We start from the raw sequence: 19,426 nt of genomic DNA on the forward strand, positions 1-19,426 counted from the left end.
CATTGCAGTTTCCATGAATTTTCCCTGACTTCTAGATTTCTACAACTGAAGAATAAAAAACTATTTCTACTTTTGTAAACATATACAGATGTCTTGGAGCCGTTTTGATGGAATTTTTACCCTATTTGACTCTGTGTCTGTTAAAAATAATAATAATAAAAAAAAACGGAACACGTAAAAGCATGAATAATCCGACTGAATAAGTGTAGTTCGTTTGCGTTGATGTTTAATAGTGCTACAATGAAAAGTTACCAAATTTTAATTGTTTTCGCGTAACGCTTCAGACTAAGAAACATCTTTTGCCTCTTAATTTTCCTATGTTCTTGTGCAATTGAGTGCCCCCGTGTGGACGCCTTAAGGGACTAGTCCCTGCTACCGGTCCCCTCGTGTAAACCCTTCAAAGACTTGTTTCCGGGACTAGTCGCACGGACTAGTCGCAGGGACTAGTCGCAGAGACTAGTCCCCTTGTGTGTGCCGACCTTTATAGTTCTATGGCTTCCGCCCATTACTTTCACTTTTCTTGAAAGGATTCACGTTTTTATTCTGTCAGAAAATAAAAGAAAAATTTAACAGGTTTCGCTGTCTGCCCAAAATAAGCCCATGTCGTGATCGAAAAATAATACAAAAATTTTCAGTGACGTATATCAAATACTCAACTCAATGAATCCAAAAGCGAAGTTTTAAATCCGAGAAGCATTTGACACAGTTTATCTGAATTGCGCGCAAATGAAACATCAGCAAAAGGCATGGAGGGGAGCTGGGGGGGGGGGCAATCAGTGTTAATATGAACCAATTTGAAATCGTTTGTTTATCGTTTTGCCATCAAAAGGAAGATGGAGGATTTTGGAGATCATATCATTTTTCGGGGGGGGGGGAACGGTGGAGGATCAGAAAATTAATTGTCTATGAGAGGGGGCATTAAGAACGGTTCTGAGGAAGAACAGCACGTACCGGAAAAAATTGATCTAAGCACCCCTCCCCCCATAGGTTGGGTCTAAAAGTTACATGTTTTCGTAAATTTTGCATCGCGATTTGTCAAGAATCAGTGTTGTTTATGCACAATTTATTAGCTATGGAAAAACGAAGAGAGAAAAGTAATGTTGCACACGCACTAACAAGCATTCGTGGAAAGTGAGCACTGTCTAAACTTTTGCAGAGAGATAGCTACCAACAGTCATCATATAATTTAGTTATTTAAGTTTTCTGTATTTTAACCTGCTGATTTTTTTTCCATTTCAGGAAGGCATTTGGTCAAACAAAAAGGAGTACGTGATGACTAACACGAGTGAAATCCTACAGAAGATCAGGATAGGATTACATGTTGCCACATATCTTCTAAACACTGATCGTGGTATACAAGCCGCTCATTTTTGTTATGAATGTTTAGTCTTACTCAACAATCTAGGCTTTGATATGAACGGACTGGATGTCTCTGAGGTAATATTCAATGCGTACTACGCAATCTCCGGTTACACAAACGCAGTACGATACACCAACAAACTTATCGCCATGTTCCACAATACCGGAGAATCAATCATTGAACTGGGAGACAAATACAAAAGACAAAGTAGGCTTGCAGAAGCCAAGGAACTTTTTGAAGGCGCACTTGCCATCGCAAAATCAATTGGCGACGGAATTGGAGAAGCAGTGACTTATGGAAGGCTAGGACTCCTGTTTCAATCACTCGGTAAATATCAGAAGGCTAAAGAATATTACGAGAAAGCTCTTGCTATCGCAACAGAAATTGGCCATAGGCAATGGGAAGAGGCATGTAATGGGAACCTTGGAACTGTGTTTAAATCACTACGTGAATATCAGACGGCTAAAGAATATTACGAGAAAGCTCTTGCTATCGCAACAGAAATTGGCGATAGGGAAGGAGAAGGGAGAGTGTATGGGAACCTTGGAACTGTGTTTCAATCACTCGGTGAATATCAGAAGGCTAAAGGATATTACGAGAAAGCTCTTGCCATCGCAACAGAAATTGGCAACAGGAAAGGAGAAGGGACATGGTATGGGAACCTTGGAACTGTGTTTCAATCACTCGGTGAATATCAGAAGGCTAAAGGATATTACGAGAAAGCTCTTGCCATCGCAACAGAAATTGGCAACAGGAAAGGAGAAGGGACATGGTATGGGAACCTTGGAACTGTGTTTAAATCACTAGGTGAATATCAGACGGCTAAAGAATATTACGAGAAAGCTCTTGCTGTCGCAACAGAAATTGGCGATAGGGAAGGAGAAGGGACAGTGTATGGAAACCTTGGAACTGTGTTTCAATCACTCGGTGAATATCAGAAGGCTAAAGGATATTACGAGAAAGCTCTTGCCATCGCAACAGAAATTGGCAACAGGAAAGGAGAAGGGACATGGTATGGGAACCTTGGAACTGTGTTTCAATCACTCGGTGAATATCAGAAGGCTAAAGGATATTACGAGAAAGCTCTTGCCATCGCAACAGAAATTGGCAACAGGAAAGGAGAAGGGACATGGTATGGGAACCTTGGAACTGTGTTTAAATCACTCGGTGAATATCAGAAGGCTAAAGGATATTACGAGAAAGCTCTTGCTATCACAACCGAAATTGGCGATAGGGAAGGAGAAGGGGCATGTAATAGGAAACTTGGAACTGTGTTTAAATCACTCGGTGAATATCAGAAGGCTAAAGAATATTACGAGAAAGCTCTTGCTATCGCAACAGAAATTGGCGACAGGGAAGGAGAAGGGGCATGTAATGGGAACCTTGGAACTGTGTTTCAATCACTCGGTGAATATCAGAAGGCTAAAGAATATCACGAGAAAGCTCTTGCCATCGCAACAGAAATTGGCAGCAGGAAAGGAGAAGGGGCATGTAATGGGAACCTTGGAAGTGTGTTTCAATCACTCGGTGAATATCAGAAGGCTAAAGAATATTACGAGAAAGCTCTTGCTATCGCAACAGAAATTGGCGACAGGGAAGGAGAAGGGGCATGTAATGGGAACCTTGGAACTGTGTTTGGATCACTCGGTGAATATCAGAAGGCTAAAGAATATTTCGAGAAAGCTCTTGCTATCAAAAAAGAAATTGGCGATAGGGAAGGAGAAGGGACATGGTATGGGAACCTTGGAAGTGTGTTTAAATTACTCGGTGAATATCAGAAGGCTAAAGAATATGACGAGAAAGCTCTTGCTATCAAAACAGAAATTGGCGATAGGGAAGGAGAAGGGACAATCTATGGGAACCTTGGAACTGTGTTTGAATCACTCGGTGAATATCAGAAGGCTAAAGAATATTACGAGAGAGCTCTTGCCATCGCAACAGAAATTGGCAACAGGAAAGGAGAAGGGACACGGTATGGGGACCTTGGAAATGTGTTTGAATCACTCGGTGAATATCAGAAGGCTAAAGAATATCACGAGAAAGCTCTTGCTATCGCAACAGAAATTGGAGACAGGCGAGGACAAGGGACATGGTATGGGAACCTTGGAAATGTGTTTAAATCACTCGGTGAATCTCAGAAGGCTAAAGAATATTACGAGAAAGCTCTTGCTATCGCAACAGAAATAGGCGATAGGGAAGGAGAAGGGACAAGGTATGAGAACCTTGGAACTGTGTTTCTATCACTTCGTAAAAATAGAGAAGCTAAGGAGAATCTTGACAAAGCTCTCGCTATCAGTATAGAAATTGGCGACAGAAATACGGAATTGTGTTGCTACGCAAACCTGGCAACTCTGTTACAACGGTTTCATGACTACCAGAAGGCCAGAGAGTTACTCGAGAAAGGGCTTGCCATCACCATCAATACTGGCGTTAGATCAAAACAATGTAAAATCTATGTAAACCTTGGGTTCGTGTCCCTATCGCTTGACAATTACTACGAATCGGAAAAATACTTTGAGAAAGCGCACTTGATGAGCAGCGAAATGGGAGACAATATGACTGACTTTCACAGCCTTTTCGGAATCGCTCAGTTAAAGATATCGGAATCAAATCTTGAGGAGGCAATGGCGTATCTTCGTCAAAGTATTGAAATTTATGAAAAGTTGCGAAATTTTCTCAAAGAAAACGATGAATTTAAAACATGTCTCTTAGAAGAGCACGGTAATTTTCCCTACGAGTTGCTCAGTCGCATGCTGTGTGCCACCGGAAGTGTGCGAGACTCTCTTAATGTGGAGGAGCTAAGACACGCTAGAGGCCTCGCAGAATTAATGGCATATAAACTCTCAATTGAAAGCCACATCTCAGCTGATTCAACATCTCGGCCAAGGATCGAAAGCATTGTGAGTCAAGAGAGCAATTGCGCTGTTTTGTACATTTCATATTGTGAGCGGCATGTTCGTCTGTGGGTTTTAAAAGCAAATGGAGACATTGACTATCGAGTGAGCCCCGAAATGAAAATCGGCACCCTCAGCGCTGCAGACGTTTGTGATGTGGAGGAAATGTTTAAAAAAAGCGCCTCCAGTTTCGGCATTTTACATAACGAGAATTGCGAGGATCGATCTTTGGGTGACGATGTCGTCATATCTCCTCAAGAAGAGAGCCGAGCAACCTCGCAAGGAGACGAAGTCAAACGCAACAAAATGATTCTTCAACTGTGTTATGACCAGCTTATCGCCCCTGTCAGAGATTTACTCACAGAGCCTGAAGTCATCATTGTACCTGAGAAGTGTTTATACCGAGTCCCTTTTGCTGCCTTGCGGGATGAGACAGAGGGAAAGTATTTTTCAGAAACCCACAGAATCCGCATCGTCCCTTCTCTGACGACTCTGGGGATCATTCAGGAAAGTCCGGGGGACTATTACAGTCAGTCCGGTGCACTGGTAGTGGGTGATCCTTTGGCTGGCAGAGTGCATTATAAAGGACGTACCCCGAAATTGACACCATTGTTGGGTGCAAGAAAAGAAGCAGAGATGATTGGTCGACTCGTGGGTGTTCAGCCTTTGTTAGGAGAGCACGCAACAAAGCAGGCGGTACTTCACGCACTTCATTCAGTGAGCCTGATACATCTTGCCGCCCATGGTAATGCCGAGAGAGGGGAGATTGCCCTGTCCCCCAATTGCACCACTAAAAGTATTCCACAAGAAGAAGACTACCTTTTGACAATGTCCGACATTTCAAAGGTGAAGCTGCGAGCTAAACTGGTCGTACTTAGCTGTTGTCACAGCGGGCGTGGAACGTTTAAACAAGAGGGAGTCATTGGAATAGCTCGGGCTTTCCTAGGATCTGGTGCGCGTTCAGTGTTGGTGGCATCGTGGGCCATACAAGACGACGCAACAGAGCAGCTTATGAGTCATTTCTACCAACACCTGGCTGCTGGAGAAAGTGCCAGTGAATCTCTTCACCAGGCCATCAAATGGTTGAGAGGCAACGGCTTCACCGAACCTGCCCAATGGGCTCCGTTTGTGCTGATGGGAGACAACGTGACATTCGACTTGAAAAAAATAAGGTAAGCTTGTTTTTGAGTAATTTTTTGTAATCGACATAACCCATTTAAGCTTGTGAAAATAAACAGGAGCCTGCCTTTTTCTTTAATTAGAAAAACGTCTGCAACTACGAGGTTTTATTTTATGACGGCACATGTTGACGGTTTCTTAACCCTTTAACTCCTAGAAGTGATCAACATCTAACTTCCCCCTATAATATCCATACATTATCCGGCAAACAAGTAATTACCTATCAGGTACAAGTTGTTCATGATCTAACACCAAATTCTCATCACAAATTTACAAGAAAAGGTGCAGCAACTAGATGGAAGAATTAAAAATCAGATCTTGGGAGTTAAATGGTTGACAAAAACAGGTTAAGATTCGGTGTAGTTTCTTAAGTGTGCAAGATGTTTACAATTGTGCCATTGGTGTAAAGATTGACAGGACAATGACCACAATCTGAGCGAAAATATAACAAATAAATAATGAAAGAATTAATCGATAAATCAGTGAATACGGTGAGGAAGCTAACTTTTATGTCTATAACAAGTCTAATGACAACGACTGGGAGATTATGTAAACGTAAAAAAAAGCATTACACATCATTCTTAACTCAAAAGTTTTGTTTTAGGCAAAAAGAACTGACGAAGGACGAAAGTGACGGGGACAAGAAACCGAGTAGCGACTGATCCTTGACTCTCCCTCCCCTCCTGTTTACTGGAAGGAAAACTGGTATTTTTTTACACTAAAACTTTTTACTTTTCACTGCTCTTGTGGGTGCTTTTTTTACACGACCCAGCTGTCCAGCACGCGATGTCATTCGCCCAAAAGTTGTATTATGTTTGCCGGGGAGGAACAAAAATGAACAGATAATTGAAAAATCAAAAAATAGAAAATGTTGAGTAAATTTTCCACGATGCGAAAATTATGGCACTGTTCTTTAAATTTGAGATTACAAAAGATCATTAGCCTTTTTATTTTTTTAGGATATGATTCTAAATTTTACCCTCTAGCTGCCATTATTTTCTCTTTAAATTGATAAGGAGAACCAGCTCGGTAGTACGTAAGAAAAAAAAAAAGAAGTCACTCTTAGATTGATAGGTGTGTATTCTGAACTGCTATTAGATACATAATGTGTTGATACTTTTTTATGAAGAGTTCATATGTAAATCACTTCAAGGAGTGAACGAGCGAAGGACATAGGCGAAGATATATGGGCCGGAATGTTCAAAGCTGGTTTAAGATAACCCTGGGTTAGCGTGATATTTGATTTCAGATCTGAAAGCTTTAAAAGAAAGTTCAGTTTAACTGTTTTTGTCTACAATTTAATGATCGGATGCTCTAAAAAGAATAGGGAAAATTATCACCGAAAGGTTCTTGAATGATGAAATAGGGAAACCTGCATTAAAATTTAACGCTGGGTTAGTGCTAATCGGCCTTCGAACAACTGGACCCTGTTAATTTCTGGAACCTAAACTGTAATATAATAATAACAATACTAATGGTTTTGGCGATAGAGTGCTTTTGAATTGAGTGTTGTAAAACTGGAAGAAAGGAATCACAACGGCCAATCAGAAGAAAGGAAAATACCTTTGAGAGAACTCAAATTAAAAGCCGGCCAATCATCCCAAAACGCGGGAAAAAGCGGGCGACCAAGTCGTAATTGTTTTTAGTTTAGCGCCTGATTGGTTCAGAGATTGGCGAGAGTTTTATCGAGCAATCACAAAGCCAAGTAAGGCAAAAGCAGATCTGGAGCCAGCTAGGATTACTTTCGACACTCAACTGAACATTGCTCTATCACATTATCATTATCCTTAAAATTTATTTCTCGGCTTTGAGACTCGCTGGAAGAGAGTCCCAAGCTGATGTTCTTGTTGTCTATGTCTTTTCTTCTGACATAAGGTCTTACAACCAAAACGTTATTACTTTTTTTTGTTCTTGGAGTTTATTCTACTACAGTTGGTAATAATATCTAGACGATGGCTGTGATGGAAACCGGATTTCTAGGTTAAAAACACTCCGTCGAGGTGATTATTTTAGCTTCCAATCGTGCGACCTGAAGTAGGAATCAATTTTCTCGAACTTGCAAAAATGTTAGCCACACTTTGAAGGCATAAGTTCGTATATTGAACCTCAACTTAACAAGTTGTAATAATAGTTATGATAATAATGATAACAATCTTAAAAGCGATGGAGTGTCGTAAAACCAAAACCGAAGTAGTCACTAGAAAATACCTTTAAGAGACTTCAAAGCAAAACCGACCAAACTGCTTAAACCGCTGGAAAACGCGGGCGACCAAATCATGAATGTGTTTTACTTTTGTATCTGATTGGTTAAGAGATTGGTGCGAGTTTTCTGAGCCAATCAGAGAGCGGAAGTAAACCAAAACAAAGCAATTTCGGATTTACTTTCCATACTCCGATGAAAATTGCTCCGATAGTGATCATAAATGAAACAAATAAAAACGAAAAAAGGCAATAGATTTGATTTTAAGCCTCACAGATTAAAACAGAGCCGAAATAATTTATCCAATTAATGATCATGATGAAAAGTAAAGAATCCAGAAGGGCGAATCTCTGGAAGATTTTAGGAGAAATTGAGGTATCAAGTGTAGCTTGACGTTTCCATTGAAGATCGTTGTAAGGGACACGAATTCTAAACCATTTCTTTCAATGCAATCGGTGGAGGAATTCTCTTAACTCTCTCACAGTGCCAAAACCTCGCTCTGAAGTCATCACTGCACGAGACAAACGCTGCTCCTGTTGGGGAGTGGGTGCTACAGAGAATGTGGTTGTTGTGACCTATGTCTTTTCATCTGATATAAGGTCTTACAACCAAAAATTTGGTAGTATTTTTGTCTCTTGGAATTCATTTTACGGCAATTATTAATGATGTCTAAACAATACTGTGATGGAAACCGGATTTCTAAGTTATAAACACACTTCGTAGAAATGATTTTGACTTTTACTATGAATCTTGAACTATCAATCAGTTTTTATCAATTTTGTCAAAATGTTACCCACACTTTGAAAACATAGGTTTATTTCTTGAACCTCTACTTAGATAGTTGTAATATGAGTAATGATAATAGTAATAATAATAATATTATTGCAAAAGCAATGTCAAGAGTGTCATAAAACCAAAACCGAAGTGTTCGAACTGTAAAGAGACGAATCTTGGCCACGGATCGCAGATAAAGATATTGGTTTCTTACGTTTAGGCTAAGAGCAGCCCCCACTTTAGGCGTAGTCTGTTGCGCGAGTGAAAAAAGCTTTCGATCTCCCGCTGCGTGCTAACATTAACTTTTTTTCGCTGAGTTTTTTTTTACTCGCACGACGGACTTTACTGAAAAGGAGGGACCACTGGTAGTCTACTCACTTTGAGAAATAGAGGTTTCCCAAGCTTTTTTATATCATTTTCCTAATCAGTAGGAGCTCCTGTGATCAGATATTTCGTCAAGATTTTAGAAAATTTAAAGATGAGCTTAAACACGAAGGCCCGCTATAAAAGGAGCCTAAGGGCCCACTGGACCATTTGTCAATCAACCGTCGTAATGTAGAACTCTCAGAGTCAAGTCAGCTTGAGCTACAGCTACTCCAAACCATTGAACAGCGGGCGCATTCCTCGAAATTGTTTTATGTCTTCATCACAATACAAGAATTCTTGAGATTTGTATTTCCATTCTCCAATGGAAACTGTCTTTATTTGTGGCGGTAAATTTGAGACCGAAGTAGGTGGTTCGCACGTTACCTCATGCCACCATGCGGTTCTGTCCTCGTGTACCGGTTCACATGAGCCGATACAAAAGACCAAACAATACACAACAGCTAACGAACGACTCCTAAACAAAGAAAGAACAATGGTAATTCCCGTGTGAATCGGTACACCAGGACAGAACCCCACCATGCTGGTGGAAGTAAACAATAGATATCTCATTAGCTCCTTTTGTTCGTCTACCAGCATTTAAATTTGACCCGCACACGTCAACGGTGAGTGACAAATGAGCCTAGGTCTTCCCAGGGAAGACTTCCTTATATAGCGCGCCTTCGTGTTTAAAGTATATTTTTTTCAATGTCTCCGGTTTCTGGATCTGAAAAATAACTTTGAAATAAATGTTTTGCCCTAACTACTTTGTTGTTCGTGTGCGGACTGCATAAACTGAGATTGTTCAGGAATTTCCATTGTTCTTGCCCCGGCTTATGAAAGTGAAATTTCAACCGCCTCTCGGTTAGCTCAATGGATAGAGCGCTGAACTGTTGTGCGGGAGGTCGAGAGTTCGAGCCCCGGCCAGATCAATACTCAATATCTTAAAATAATTGAGAAGAATATGCTGCCTTTCTCTAATATCAAGAAACGGTTAAATATTCTAGTCTTCTCGGATAGGGACGAATAAATGGAGGTCCCGTCTCCTGCAGGCTTAGGGGTAGGAGACGTTAATTTCCCACGCACGAGATTACTGTGTGATGGTTGTCCTCCCCTGGGGTGGGTTGGATGGGTTACTGAGCCCGCAGTGATTGGCGGAAAGCTGTTGCAGTGTCCCTACCTGTCGGCAAATCTTCTAAATAAATAAATAAATAAATTTCAAACCGCTCTCCCTCCTTTTCTTACCCTTTACACCTCTGTATTAACATCTATATCCTCCACACTGATCTCAGTACATTTCCTATGGTAACCACAAGGAGAATTTGTTTGACAATCAGGAGTTTCTTACAGTAGATTGGTGATCATTTCCATTATCCTCCTAACCTTTACATTTGATTTAAGGGCAGGGGCGTAGCCAGGATTTTTCAGAGGGGGGGGGGGGGTCACAGAGGCTACTTACCAGATTGTCATGTCAACCTCCACACCGTGCATGTTTTACTTAATGTTACAGTTTTGGGATGAGCAGTGAGTTTATACTGGGCAGACCAAGATATTGTCATGGCATTTTCACCACCTGAATGTTGTAGGTTGTTTGCTTAAAAGAAGGCCTACCAAGGGGGGGGGGGGCACACGGGCACCCCAGGACCTCCCCTGGCTACGCCCTTAAAGGGTGATATTGTAAGGAGAAAGAAGCCTGTCAACTTTACGATCTAAAGGGTTAAAATAGGTTTTTTCACTCCTCTGCTACTTACCCGCCGTTTTAATTGAGCTTTGTTTAACTTCCTGAATGCCTGGAGCAATCTACACTAAGACAACATGAAATAATACCTCTCCACTATGGTGTGCCTGTTCAAATTTTGCGATGCACCGCATGGGTTATTGACTCCACCAAAGTTACAACGAATCGTGACACGTGTTATTATGTGTTGTAACAGCAAAACAGAAGACAAATTTCCGACATAATATTCATACAACAACAAACATATGAAACATATGTGTGAACTGAGGTTATGAGACGTATATGAGAACGATCCTTCGCAGTAAAGCACTATTTGAGCAATAGTGAAAATCAGACCTGAAAAAAAAAAAATTTCAGGCCTGTACGGGATTCGAACCACTGACCTCTGCGATACTAGTGCAGCGCTCTACCAATTGAGCTAACAAGCCAACTGGGAGCAGGCCATCAAATTAATTCGATATAAACCCGTAGATGATAAATCAAACAATAACAAACATATGAAACATATGTGTGAACTGCGGTTATGAGACGTATATGAGAACGATCCTTCGCAGTAAAGCACTATTTGAGCAATAGTGAAAATCAGACCTGAAAAAAATTTCAGGCCTGTACGGGATTCGAACCACTGACCTCTGCGATACTAGTGCAGCGCTCTACCAATTGAGCTAACAAGCCAACTGGGAGCAGGCCATCAAATTAATTCGATATAAACCCGTAGATGATAAATCAAACAACAACAAACATATGAAACATATGTGTGAACTGCGGTTATGAGACATATATGAGAACGATCCTTCGCAGTAAAGCACTATTTGAGCAATAGTGAAAATCAGACCTGAAAAAAATTTCAGGCCTGTACGGGATTCGAACCACTGACCTCTGCGATACTAGTGCAGCGCTCTACCAATTGAGCTAACAAGCCAACTGGGAGCAGGCCATCAAATTAATTCGATATAAACCCGTAGATGATAAATCAAACAACAACAAACATATAAAACATATGTGTGAACTGCGGTTATGAGACATATATGAGAACGATCCTTCGCAGTAAGGCACTATTTGAGCAATAGTGAAAATCAGACCTGATTCGAATCCCGTACAGGCCTGAAATTTTTTTCAGGTCTGATTTTCACTATTGCTCAAATAGTGCTTTACTGCGAAGGATCGTTCTCATATACGTCATAATATTCATAATTATATGAACCATATGCCCCCCCTCCCCAGATAATCCTTAGGAAAACCATAACGAAAGCTGTCGTGAGCCCGTCCGAAAAAAGATCGTCCGACTCCAAACTCGCACGGCTCGTTTACATCTTCCGAGTTACAAAGAACAACGCAAGCCAGAAAGTGAAAGCGTTTTAAAGGTCAAAACCTTTTTGGTGAAACTCCAAATAGAAAAAAATTCAACAGGATACTCGTAATTCATTACCTCTATGTTCGAAGAGTCTCGAGTTTTCATTTTCCTTACTATGAATTTCCTTTCATAGATTTCTACCTGTGTTTTTTGAAATTTTCTTTCACGCGAGATGATTAATGCATAAAAATTGCTGATGCGGAATATTGCACCTACAACTGATGAACGAAGCCCTGCTAACCCTTTACACCCTCACATCATGATAGTATGCACATTCTCTAAACTGTTCTCCATACATTTCCTAACGAGCTGGCAAGGAGAATTTGGTCAACAATCAAGAGCTTTCAAACAACAACAAACATATGAAACATATGTATGAACTGCGGTTATGAAACGTATATGTGCACGATCCTTCGCAGTAAAGCACTATTTGAGCAATAGTGAAAATCAGACCTGAAATTGAGCTCAATTGGTAGAGCGCTGCACTAGTATCGCAGAGGTCAGTGGTTCGAATCCCATACAGGCCTGAAATTTTTTTTCGGGTCTGATTTTCACTATTGCTCAAATAGTGCTTTACTGCGAAGGATCGTGCACATATACGAATCAAGAGCTTTGTTATCTATCATTTCCTTTATTCTCTGACCTTAATGTGTGATTCAGCTGTGAAATTGTGAGGAGAAATTAAATGCTAGTCCCTCTTAGTGGTTAAAGAGTCAATTTTGTAATTCCGAATAGCAAGGAGACAATAGGAGTACATGTAAATTGTCAGTTCTACAACATAAGGATCGTTGTCAACCTCACGCGACCCCAGAAATCAAAATTTATTGTAAATAAAACAAATTTATTTTCTTCTTAAGTTGGAAGTTGGAAGCAGCATCAATAATTTTGTTGTGAGTAAGGCAGTGGTTTGTTTGTAAGAAATGAGGCATAATTTACCATCCAGGGAAGGGGGCGGGAAATTGTGGGGGGGGGGGGGGTCCATGGTTTCGGGAAACAAGGGAAGAATGATAAAGGAGATAGCGTAGCTTTGTATTAATATATCTTGTAAAAGAACTACGTGCGTTTCAACGTTGGTGATTAACTTCTCTCTTCTGTCGGAGGTTTCTCCTTTAAGAAACAGAAATGAGGAAACAGAACGCAGAAGATGTTATAATATATTTTAGGGATTTGATTATTGTTATTACTGTTGTTATTATTTTACTGATCAGGGTCGTAATTTTTTCTGCAATCTGTTTTCCAGGAAATTTTTTTTCAGTTTCTTGATTCTAATTTCGTGAGTCATACATTCCGAATTAACACCGAATAAGACACAATTTATTAGTTTTTTAATTGAATTTTTTTTCACTCGTTTCTGAAAATAGAAATATTTTGGATCGAAACTTTGTGAAAAAAAAGTTGTATCATGTTTGCCAAGAAGGAACAAATACGAACAGACGATTGAAAAATTGAAAGCAGATAATTTTTGGTGAATTTTTCACGATGCGAAAATTACGGCACTGTTTTCTTTAAACTTGAGATTACAAAACATCTTTAACTTTGTTATTTTTCTGAGATATGATTCTCATTTCTACTTACCAGCTATCATAATTTTCTCTCTAAATTGATGAGGTGATTCAGTTCGATTTATATCAAGAAAGATTTGGAAATGCAAAGACAAGCAAAAACCAACGATAAAAACCGATGTTTCGGCGTCATCATGACGCCATTGTCAAGGAGAAGAATTACAAAGTTTGCGGCAAGGTGTAACACTAAATTAGCATAAATATGTTAGGTGCTAATTATACAAATACTTTTGCGCGAGTTGAATCGCTTTGCACGTTCAATTCGATCTATGGAAGAAAAAATCGCTTTAAGATTGATAGGTGTGTATTCTGAATTGCCATTAGCTAAATGTGTTGATAGTTTTGTAGAAAGAATTCACATGTAAATCACTTCAAGAAGTTAGCGGGCAAAGGGCGGAAGCGAAGACATCTTGGCCGGTTTGTCCAAAGCTGGGTTAAAATAACCCAGGGTTAGCGTGAAATTTGATTTCAGATCTGAAACCTTTCAAAGAAAGTTCAGTTTAACTACTTTTGTCTACAATTTGATCATCGGAAGCTCTTAAAAGAACAGGGAAAATTATCAAAAGAGCAGGGAAAGAGCAGAGAACAGGGAAAATTATCAAAGAGAAATAAGGAAACATGGATTAAAATTGAACCCTAGGTTCGTAGTAATCGGTCTTTGATCAACTGGACCCTGTTCATATTTGGAACCTAATATGTAATATAGTAAGAAAATAATAATGGTATGGGTGATAGAGTGCTTTTGGATTGAGTGTCGTAAAACCGAAACAAAGGAATCCCAACGGCCAATCAGAAGAAAGGAGAATACCTTTGAGAGAACTCAAGCCAAAACCCAACCAATTATCCAAAAGTGCGGGAAGACGCGTGAGACCAAGTCGTAATTGTTTTCAGTTTAGCGTCTGATTGGTTGAGAGATTGGTGCGTGTTTTCTGGACCAATCACAAAGCGAGGTAAGGCAAAAACAGAGTCAGCCAGGATTACTTTCGGCACTCAATTGAACTTTGCTCTAGCACACTATCATTTTCCTTACAAGTTCATTCTCAGGTCTGTGATTGGCTCGAAGAGTCCCAAGTTGATGTTGTTGTGGTCTATGTCTTTTCTTCTGATATAAGGTCTTACAACCAAAATATTATTGAAATTTTTTGTTCTTGGAATTCATTATACTAAAGTTTTTAATAATATCTAAACAATAGCTGTGATGGAAAGCTGATATCTTCGTCAAGATGATTATTTTGGCTTTCAATTGTGCGACCTGAATTATGAATCAGTTTTCTCAATTTTGCCAAAACGTTACCTACACTTTGAAGACATAAGTTCATATACTGAACCGCAACTTAAATAGTTGTAATAATAGTAATAGTAACAATAAAGAGAACAATGTTAAAAGCAATTGAGAGAGTCGTAAAACCAAAACCAAAGTAGTCGCAAGAAAATAACTTTAAGAAACTTCAAAGCAAAACCGACCAAACCGCTAAAAGCGCGGGAAAACGCGGGCGACCAAATCGACGATATTTTTACTTTTGTATCTGATTGGTTGAGAGATTTGCGAGAGTTTCGGGGCCAATCACAGTGCAGAGTAAGGTTACAACAAAGCAATCGCGGATTCACTTTCTACACTCTATTAAAAATTGCTCTGATATTAATCATAAATAAAACAAACACGTTAAATGGCGCTAGATTTTATTTCAAAGTCTTACAGATTAAATAGAGCCGAACGAGAAGGGTGAATCTCTGAAAGATTTAAGCAGAAACTGAGCTTGACAGTAGATTTACATTTGCATTGAAGATCGGTTTAAACAAGGACCCTGACTATAAAAGGGATAGCTCCTCCCCCGTCTTGTAACGCAATCTTTGCTTCCATGGCTAATCGAAGATGGCTAACTAATGGAAGGTGAAGGGGGAAAAAGAGATTTGTACACGATGACCGATATCCTTGTCTTGTTTCAATTGATTTCCACTTGAAAATGTTTTTATTGACGATTAAAAAGGGACGTATGGAGAAATACTGATCTTCATTTGCAAAACTCAAAAAATTAGGCTATCGCAATTTGAATTTCGCGCTCCTAACGGCTCCTTCTATCGCGAGATGGTCGTACTGGCCCTCTGACTCCCCTCCGTTTGCCTCAACTTTTTGAGCCGTCGATATCATTGACTAGAGGATCTCAGTACTGTGACATGCTCAGAGAGAGTGGTTTTCATGTACATATATGTACATTTGTGTATATGTAAGTAAATGTGTGTACGTGTATGTTGCGTGTATGTGTATGTTGCGACATAACTCATCTTACACTTCGAACTGATCCATTTTACGGTTGCTACGGTCGCGCACTAACTAGTCTTTAGCTTTAAAATTGCATTTTATTTTGCCATGGCGGATTTTCCATCAAAAAAAGCCAAAATAGCGGCGCGAGGTCTACGAGTCAGAGTCTACGAGTCCAGTTATACACTGGAGCTGGCGGTCGAGCCCGGAATGGAAGAGCGATTGGAAAGCGTGAAGACAAGAATTCAGCGGTTGAAGGAACGCCTTCATTTAGCGAGTCGAACACCGATGGCAAATGTTATTTTGATGGAACGACTCTTAGACTTATTCGAATGGTCTGAACAAAGAGGTATGGTAAGTGAAAGTCACTCCTCTTTGTTTACATCTTGCTCGTTCGCTCAGGCTTCTCATCTCGCCAGCGAAGCGGCCACCCAAACCGACATAAACGGGTCCAATTTTTTTATCGCACGTTTGGAGTTATGGTGAGAAAAAGCCTCGAAAAAGGAAAAAAAAATAGAGCGAACTTCGAGAATAGGTCCCTTTGAAAGGAACATAGTTTTCTAAGTATTTTGACACGGCACTATGTAGGATATTTTTTGCATGAACATTTTAGATGCGCGTTGCAACGAGAAGCCTATTTCACTAGCTACTTATGAAAAGGTCGAGGTTTTCAATAGTTCTTGAGGCCCGTTCAGACAATATAGCCGATGATAATTTGTTTTCCATCGGATTTCAGCCAACCAGACATGTTTCCAATCCGTGACCGAAATTATTTTATATGAGCACCCACGGGATTCGTATTTCAACACCACATATTCCGTTGGAGAAACTGCGCGCGATTCAAATAAAAATTCTATCCAACGTGATCTCTTGTTTAATTGCAGAGGAGTTCTTGTATAAGTGTCACATGAAATCCCGTAGACAAAACGTCGAAGAAACTAACCACTTTATTACAACAATACAAATCCGGTATGAGAAGAGGATTTTTGTGAAAGATAATAAAGGTTATAAAAGCTAGTCCTCACCGCTAGCCCTCTGGCCGTTTGCCTTCCTTACAGAAATGACATCGCAAGCGGGTGTACATTCCGTGGAGCCAACTAAGTGGAGCCGATCATCTTTTCTTTGCCGTAAACGAAAATGGCAAAATTCGTAGAAGTTTGAGATATGCACTGGCTGCAAGTGACCTTTCGGTTACAATAGTTTTGCCGATATCGCACGGTCACGGACTGGTTGATGTCGACAGTTCGGTGTCAGGGGTGAAATGACTGACGGCTTGCCCAGGGCAAATGTCCTTTTATAGTCAGGGTCCTTGTTTAAGGAACACGAATTCTAAGCTATTTCTTTCAATGCGATCGGTGGAGGAAATCCTTATACTCCCTCACAGTACCAAAACCTTGCTCTGAAGTCATCGCTGCACGAGACAAACGCTGCTCCTGTGGGGGAGTGGGTGATGCAGCGAATATGGTTGTTGTGACCTAAAGAAAGGACATGTATACCACAGGAATATTAGCGCATTCAGTCCCAGTCCCAGAGTTAAGTTTCACCCTCGTAATGATGATTCCACTTGGCTGGTCTTTTCAACGTCATGTGGGGCGCACGTGAAATGACCGAGCTTTTCATGTGTACTAGTTTCATAACGTGGTCTTAATAAAAAACGAAATGGTTTTCCATGTTGCGGATGGTTATCATTAAATGCGTGACACATGAACAAAGACACGCAAAACGAGGCCTCTACTACCATACTTTTCACAGGAACAAAAAAACCATTTTATTTGTACCTGAACTGAGAGTTTTCTGCAACTCTGTCGACCTCGTGTCCCAGCATGCTATACTGTTATTCGATTCGTCTGCTGCAATCACTATTAAAATTAAGTAGGTTGAAAATTTAGCAAAACAGAATCGCAACGCTCTATCAAGACCTTCCTCTCCAAGGAGCCCTTCTTGAGTGAATCCCCTCTCAAATGAGCTCTCTCTCTCAGCCACACTAAATAGTCCCCACCTCTCATAAGCCCCCTCTCTTCGAGCCCCCCTCGCTTAAAAGCCTCCTGTCTGGGGAACTCCTCTCCTAATGGCCCCTTTTTTCATAAAGTTCCCTTTCTGATAAGCCCCCTATCTAATGAGCCCACACTCTGATATTCCCCTTCCATCATTCCCCCCCCACCCACTCCAACAAGTCCTCTCTCTTGCCCCCTCTCCAAAAAGCATCCCCTCACTAAGAAGCTCCCCCTTAATAATAAGTTCCCCTTTTCTTAAAAGCTTTCTCTCTCCAACAAGCTCCCCCTCTGTAATTATCTCCCCTCTTTTGTAGGTACCCCTCTCTGGCGATAAGACCCTCTGTCTTACAAGCTCCCCTCTCTCCTATAGACTCCCCCTCTCTAGTTATCTCCCCTTTGTAGTAAGTGCCCTCTCTAATAAGCCCTTTTCTCTCGTATCCCCTCTTATCTAATAAGCTCCTCTCTCTTTGTCTTGTTTGAATGTGTAACTGTCTAGGTTAGATATTAGTGACGTTTCTGTCAGATCGTATTTCAGAACCTCGTGCGTCTTTACTAGTAGTCTGTGTGTACCGTCTAAGTTTGCGTTCTTGAAGTTTATTGCGTTCGTTGCAAAGTCTTTGGATCTTGCGTATATAACAACTCAGGCGTACAGAGAGGACAATCGGTAAGCACGGGTTTCTACCTTTCTTAGCTTCATTTCGTCGGTTATTTCTAGTCTAGTTGTTTTGCCGTTTCCTGCGTTCGTGTTTTTATCACATCCAATAATTGTTCGGCTTTGTCCTTTAATGTCGCTTAGACTAGATATTCTCGCTTGTATTTTAGTTTGACGGTTTTGAGCAGTGGTACATTGTAATAATGATAATTCATTGGAAATCAACACGAAGTTCAAGGCTCTTAATCAGTGCTTCGAGGTCCTTATTTCTAATTCTGAACTTGCGGTTATCGCGCCTGGAGTCAGTTACAGAATGTTTCCAGTACTTATTATATAGATCCTAAAAAACAACAAACATTATCAAACTGGACTCACAAAAATCCTCGGTGTGGTTGAAAACAATCTGTGTCCTGTAGTTCGACATTGTGGCGCCCATGTACATGCTTAGAGCCTTTCCTAAAATAAAATTGAACGAATTAAAACAGTCTTTGTCGGTGTATAACTGACTGTTGATGCTGAAGTAAAGGCACATTCTGTACTCCTTGTAAAAGTTCACCATTGACACACTAACACTAGTATTTATATTCTCCACAGTGTTTTCTCTATATTTCCTGTGGTAATGCCAAGGAGAACTTGTTTAACAATCAGGAGCTTTTTACAGTAAATTGGTGATCATTTCCATTATTCTCATAATCTTTACATTTTATTCAAGGACGATACTGTAAGGAGAAATTAGAAGCCAGTCCCTCTCAGGGGTTGAAAGATTATAAAGGTAGAATCACAATAAAAAAACAAACTAAAAACAAGTAAAAGTTAATCGTTTCGAGTTTATTACCAGTAGAGAGTTCCCATAGATACACACGAGAATCTTTTCCACTTGAAACAATATACTGCAAGAGAGTAAAGAGTACTGACTTGTCAAATATTTGTTATTTTCAACATTAGCCTGTTCACGGCTTTCAGCAAGTAGAACGATACGAAATCCATGCAAAGTTGTGAACAGCGTGACAAAGGCAGCAGAGCGAAAACCGAGAGAGGCTTGGGTCAAGTCATTCGTTACATGACCAGACCAAAGCCTCCATCGTTTTTCCACTCC

At 40.3% G+C, this 19,426-nt stretch overlaps 2 protein-coding genes across 2 annotated transcripts; one reads left to right on the forward strand and one right to left on the reverse strand.

The window, feature by feature from the left end:
• The first annotated feature begins 1,380 nt into the window (after window positions 1-1,380).
• LOC148724671 (uncharacterized) lies at window positions 1,381-9,536 on the forward strand. Its single transcript, XM_088729749.1, has 5 exons — window positions 1,381-2,541; window positions 2,902-3,713; window position 3,749; window positions 3,952-5,426; window positions 6,038-9,536. Exons 1-5 carry the CDS (start codon window positions 1,414-1,416, stop codon window positions 6,093-6,095), a joined length of 3,474 nt encoding a protein of 1,157 aa, XP_088585875.1. The 5' UTR covers window positions 1,381-1,413; the 3' UTR covers window positions 6,096-9,536.
• Window positions 9,537-15,087: 5,551 nt separating this feature from the next.
• On the reverse strand, window positions 15,088-19,315 carry LOC148724672 (cleavage stimulation factor subunit 1-like). Its single transcript, XM_088729803.1, has 4 exons — window positions 19,166-19,315; window positions 18,706-18,786; window positions 17,463-17,543; window positions 15,088-17,159 (listed from the first exon to the last, which is right to left on the reverse strand). The coding sequence occupies exons 2-4, from the start codon at window positions 18,770-18,772 to the stop codon at window positions 17,053-17,055; spliced, it is 255 nt and encodes an 84-aa protein (XP_088585929.1). The 5' UTR covers window positions 18,773-18,786; window positions 19,166-19,315; the 3' UTR covers window positions 15,088-17,052.
• Between the last annotated feature and the right edge of the window lie 111 nt (window positions 19,316-19,426).

The sequence above is a fragment of the Stylophora pistillata genome, chromosome 8, assembly GCF_964205215.1.
Source record: "Stylophora pistillata chromosome 8, jaStyPist1.2, whole genome shotgun sequence".
In the NCBI taxonomy this organism is placed as follows: Eukaryota; Metazoa; Cnidaria; class Anthozoa; order Scleractinia; family Pocilloporidae; genus Stylophora; species Stylophora pistillata.

Excerpts from the sequence above, each read along its gene's own strand:
- LOC148724671 (XM_088729749.1), top strand. The coding sequence starts at position 1,414 with ATGAACGGACTGGATGTCTCTGAGGTAATATTCAATGCGTACTACGCA. Across the intron at positions 2,542-2,901 it reads CACTCGGTGAATATCAGAAG|GCTAAAGAATATTACGAGAA; the intron begins GCTAAAGGATAT and ends GAATATCAGAAG. Across the intron at positions 5,427-6,037 it reads TTCGACTTGAAAAAAATAAG|GCAAAAAGAACTGACGAAGG; the intron begins GTAAGCTTGTTT and ends GTTTTGTTTTAG.
- LOC148724672 (XM_088729803.1), bottom strand. The coding sequence starts at position 18,772 with ATGTACATGGGCGCCACAATGTCGAACTACAGGACACAGATTGTTTTC. Across the intron at positions 17,544-18,705 it reads CAACCACACCGAGGATTTTT|TGATTGCAGCAGACGAATCG; the intron begins GTGAGTCCAGTT and ends TAATTTTAATAG. Across the intron at positions 17,160-17,462 it reads GCAGAAAACTCTCAGTTCAG|GTCACAACAACCATATTCGC; the intron begins GTACAAATAAAA and ends TCCTTTCTTTAG.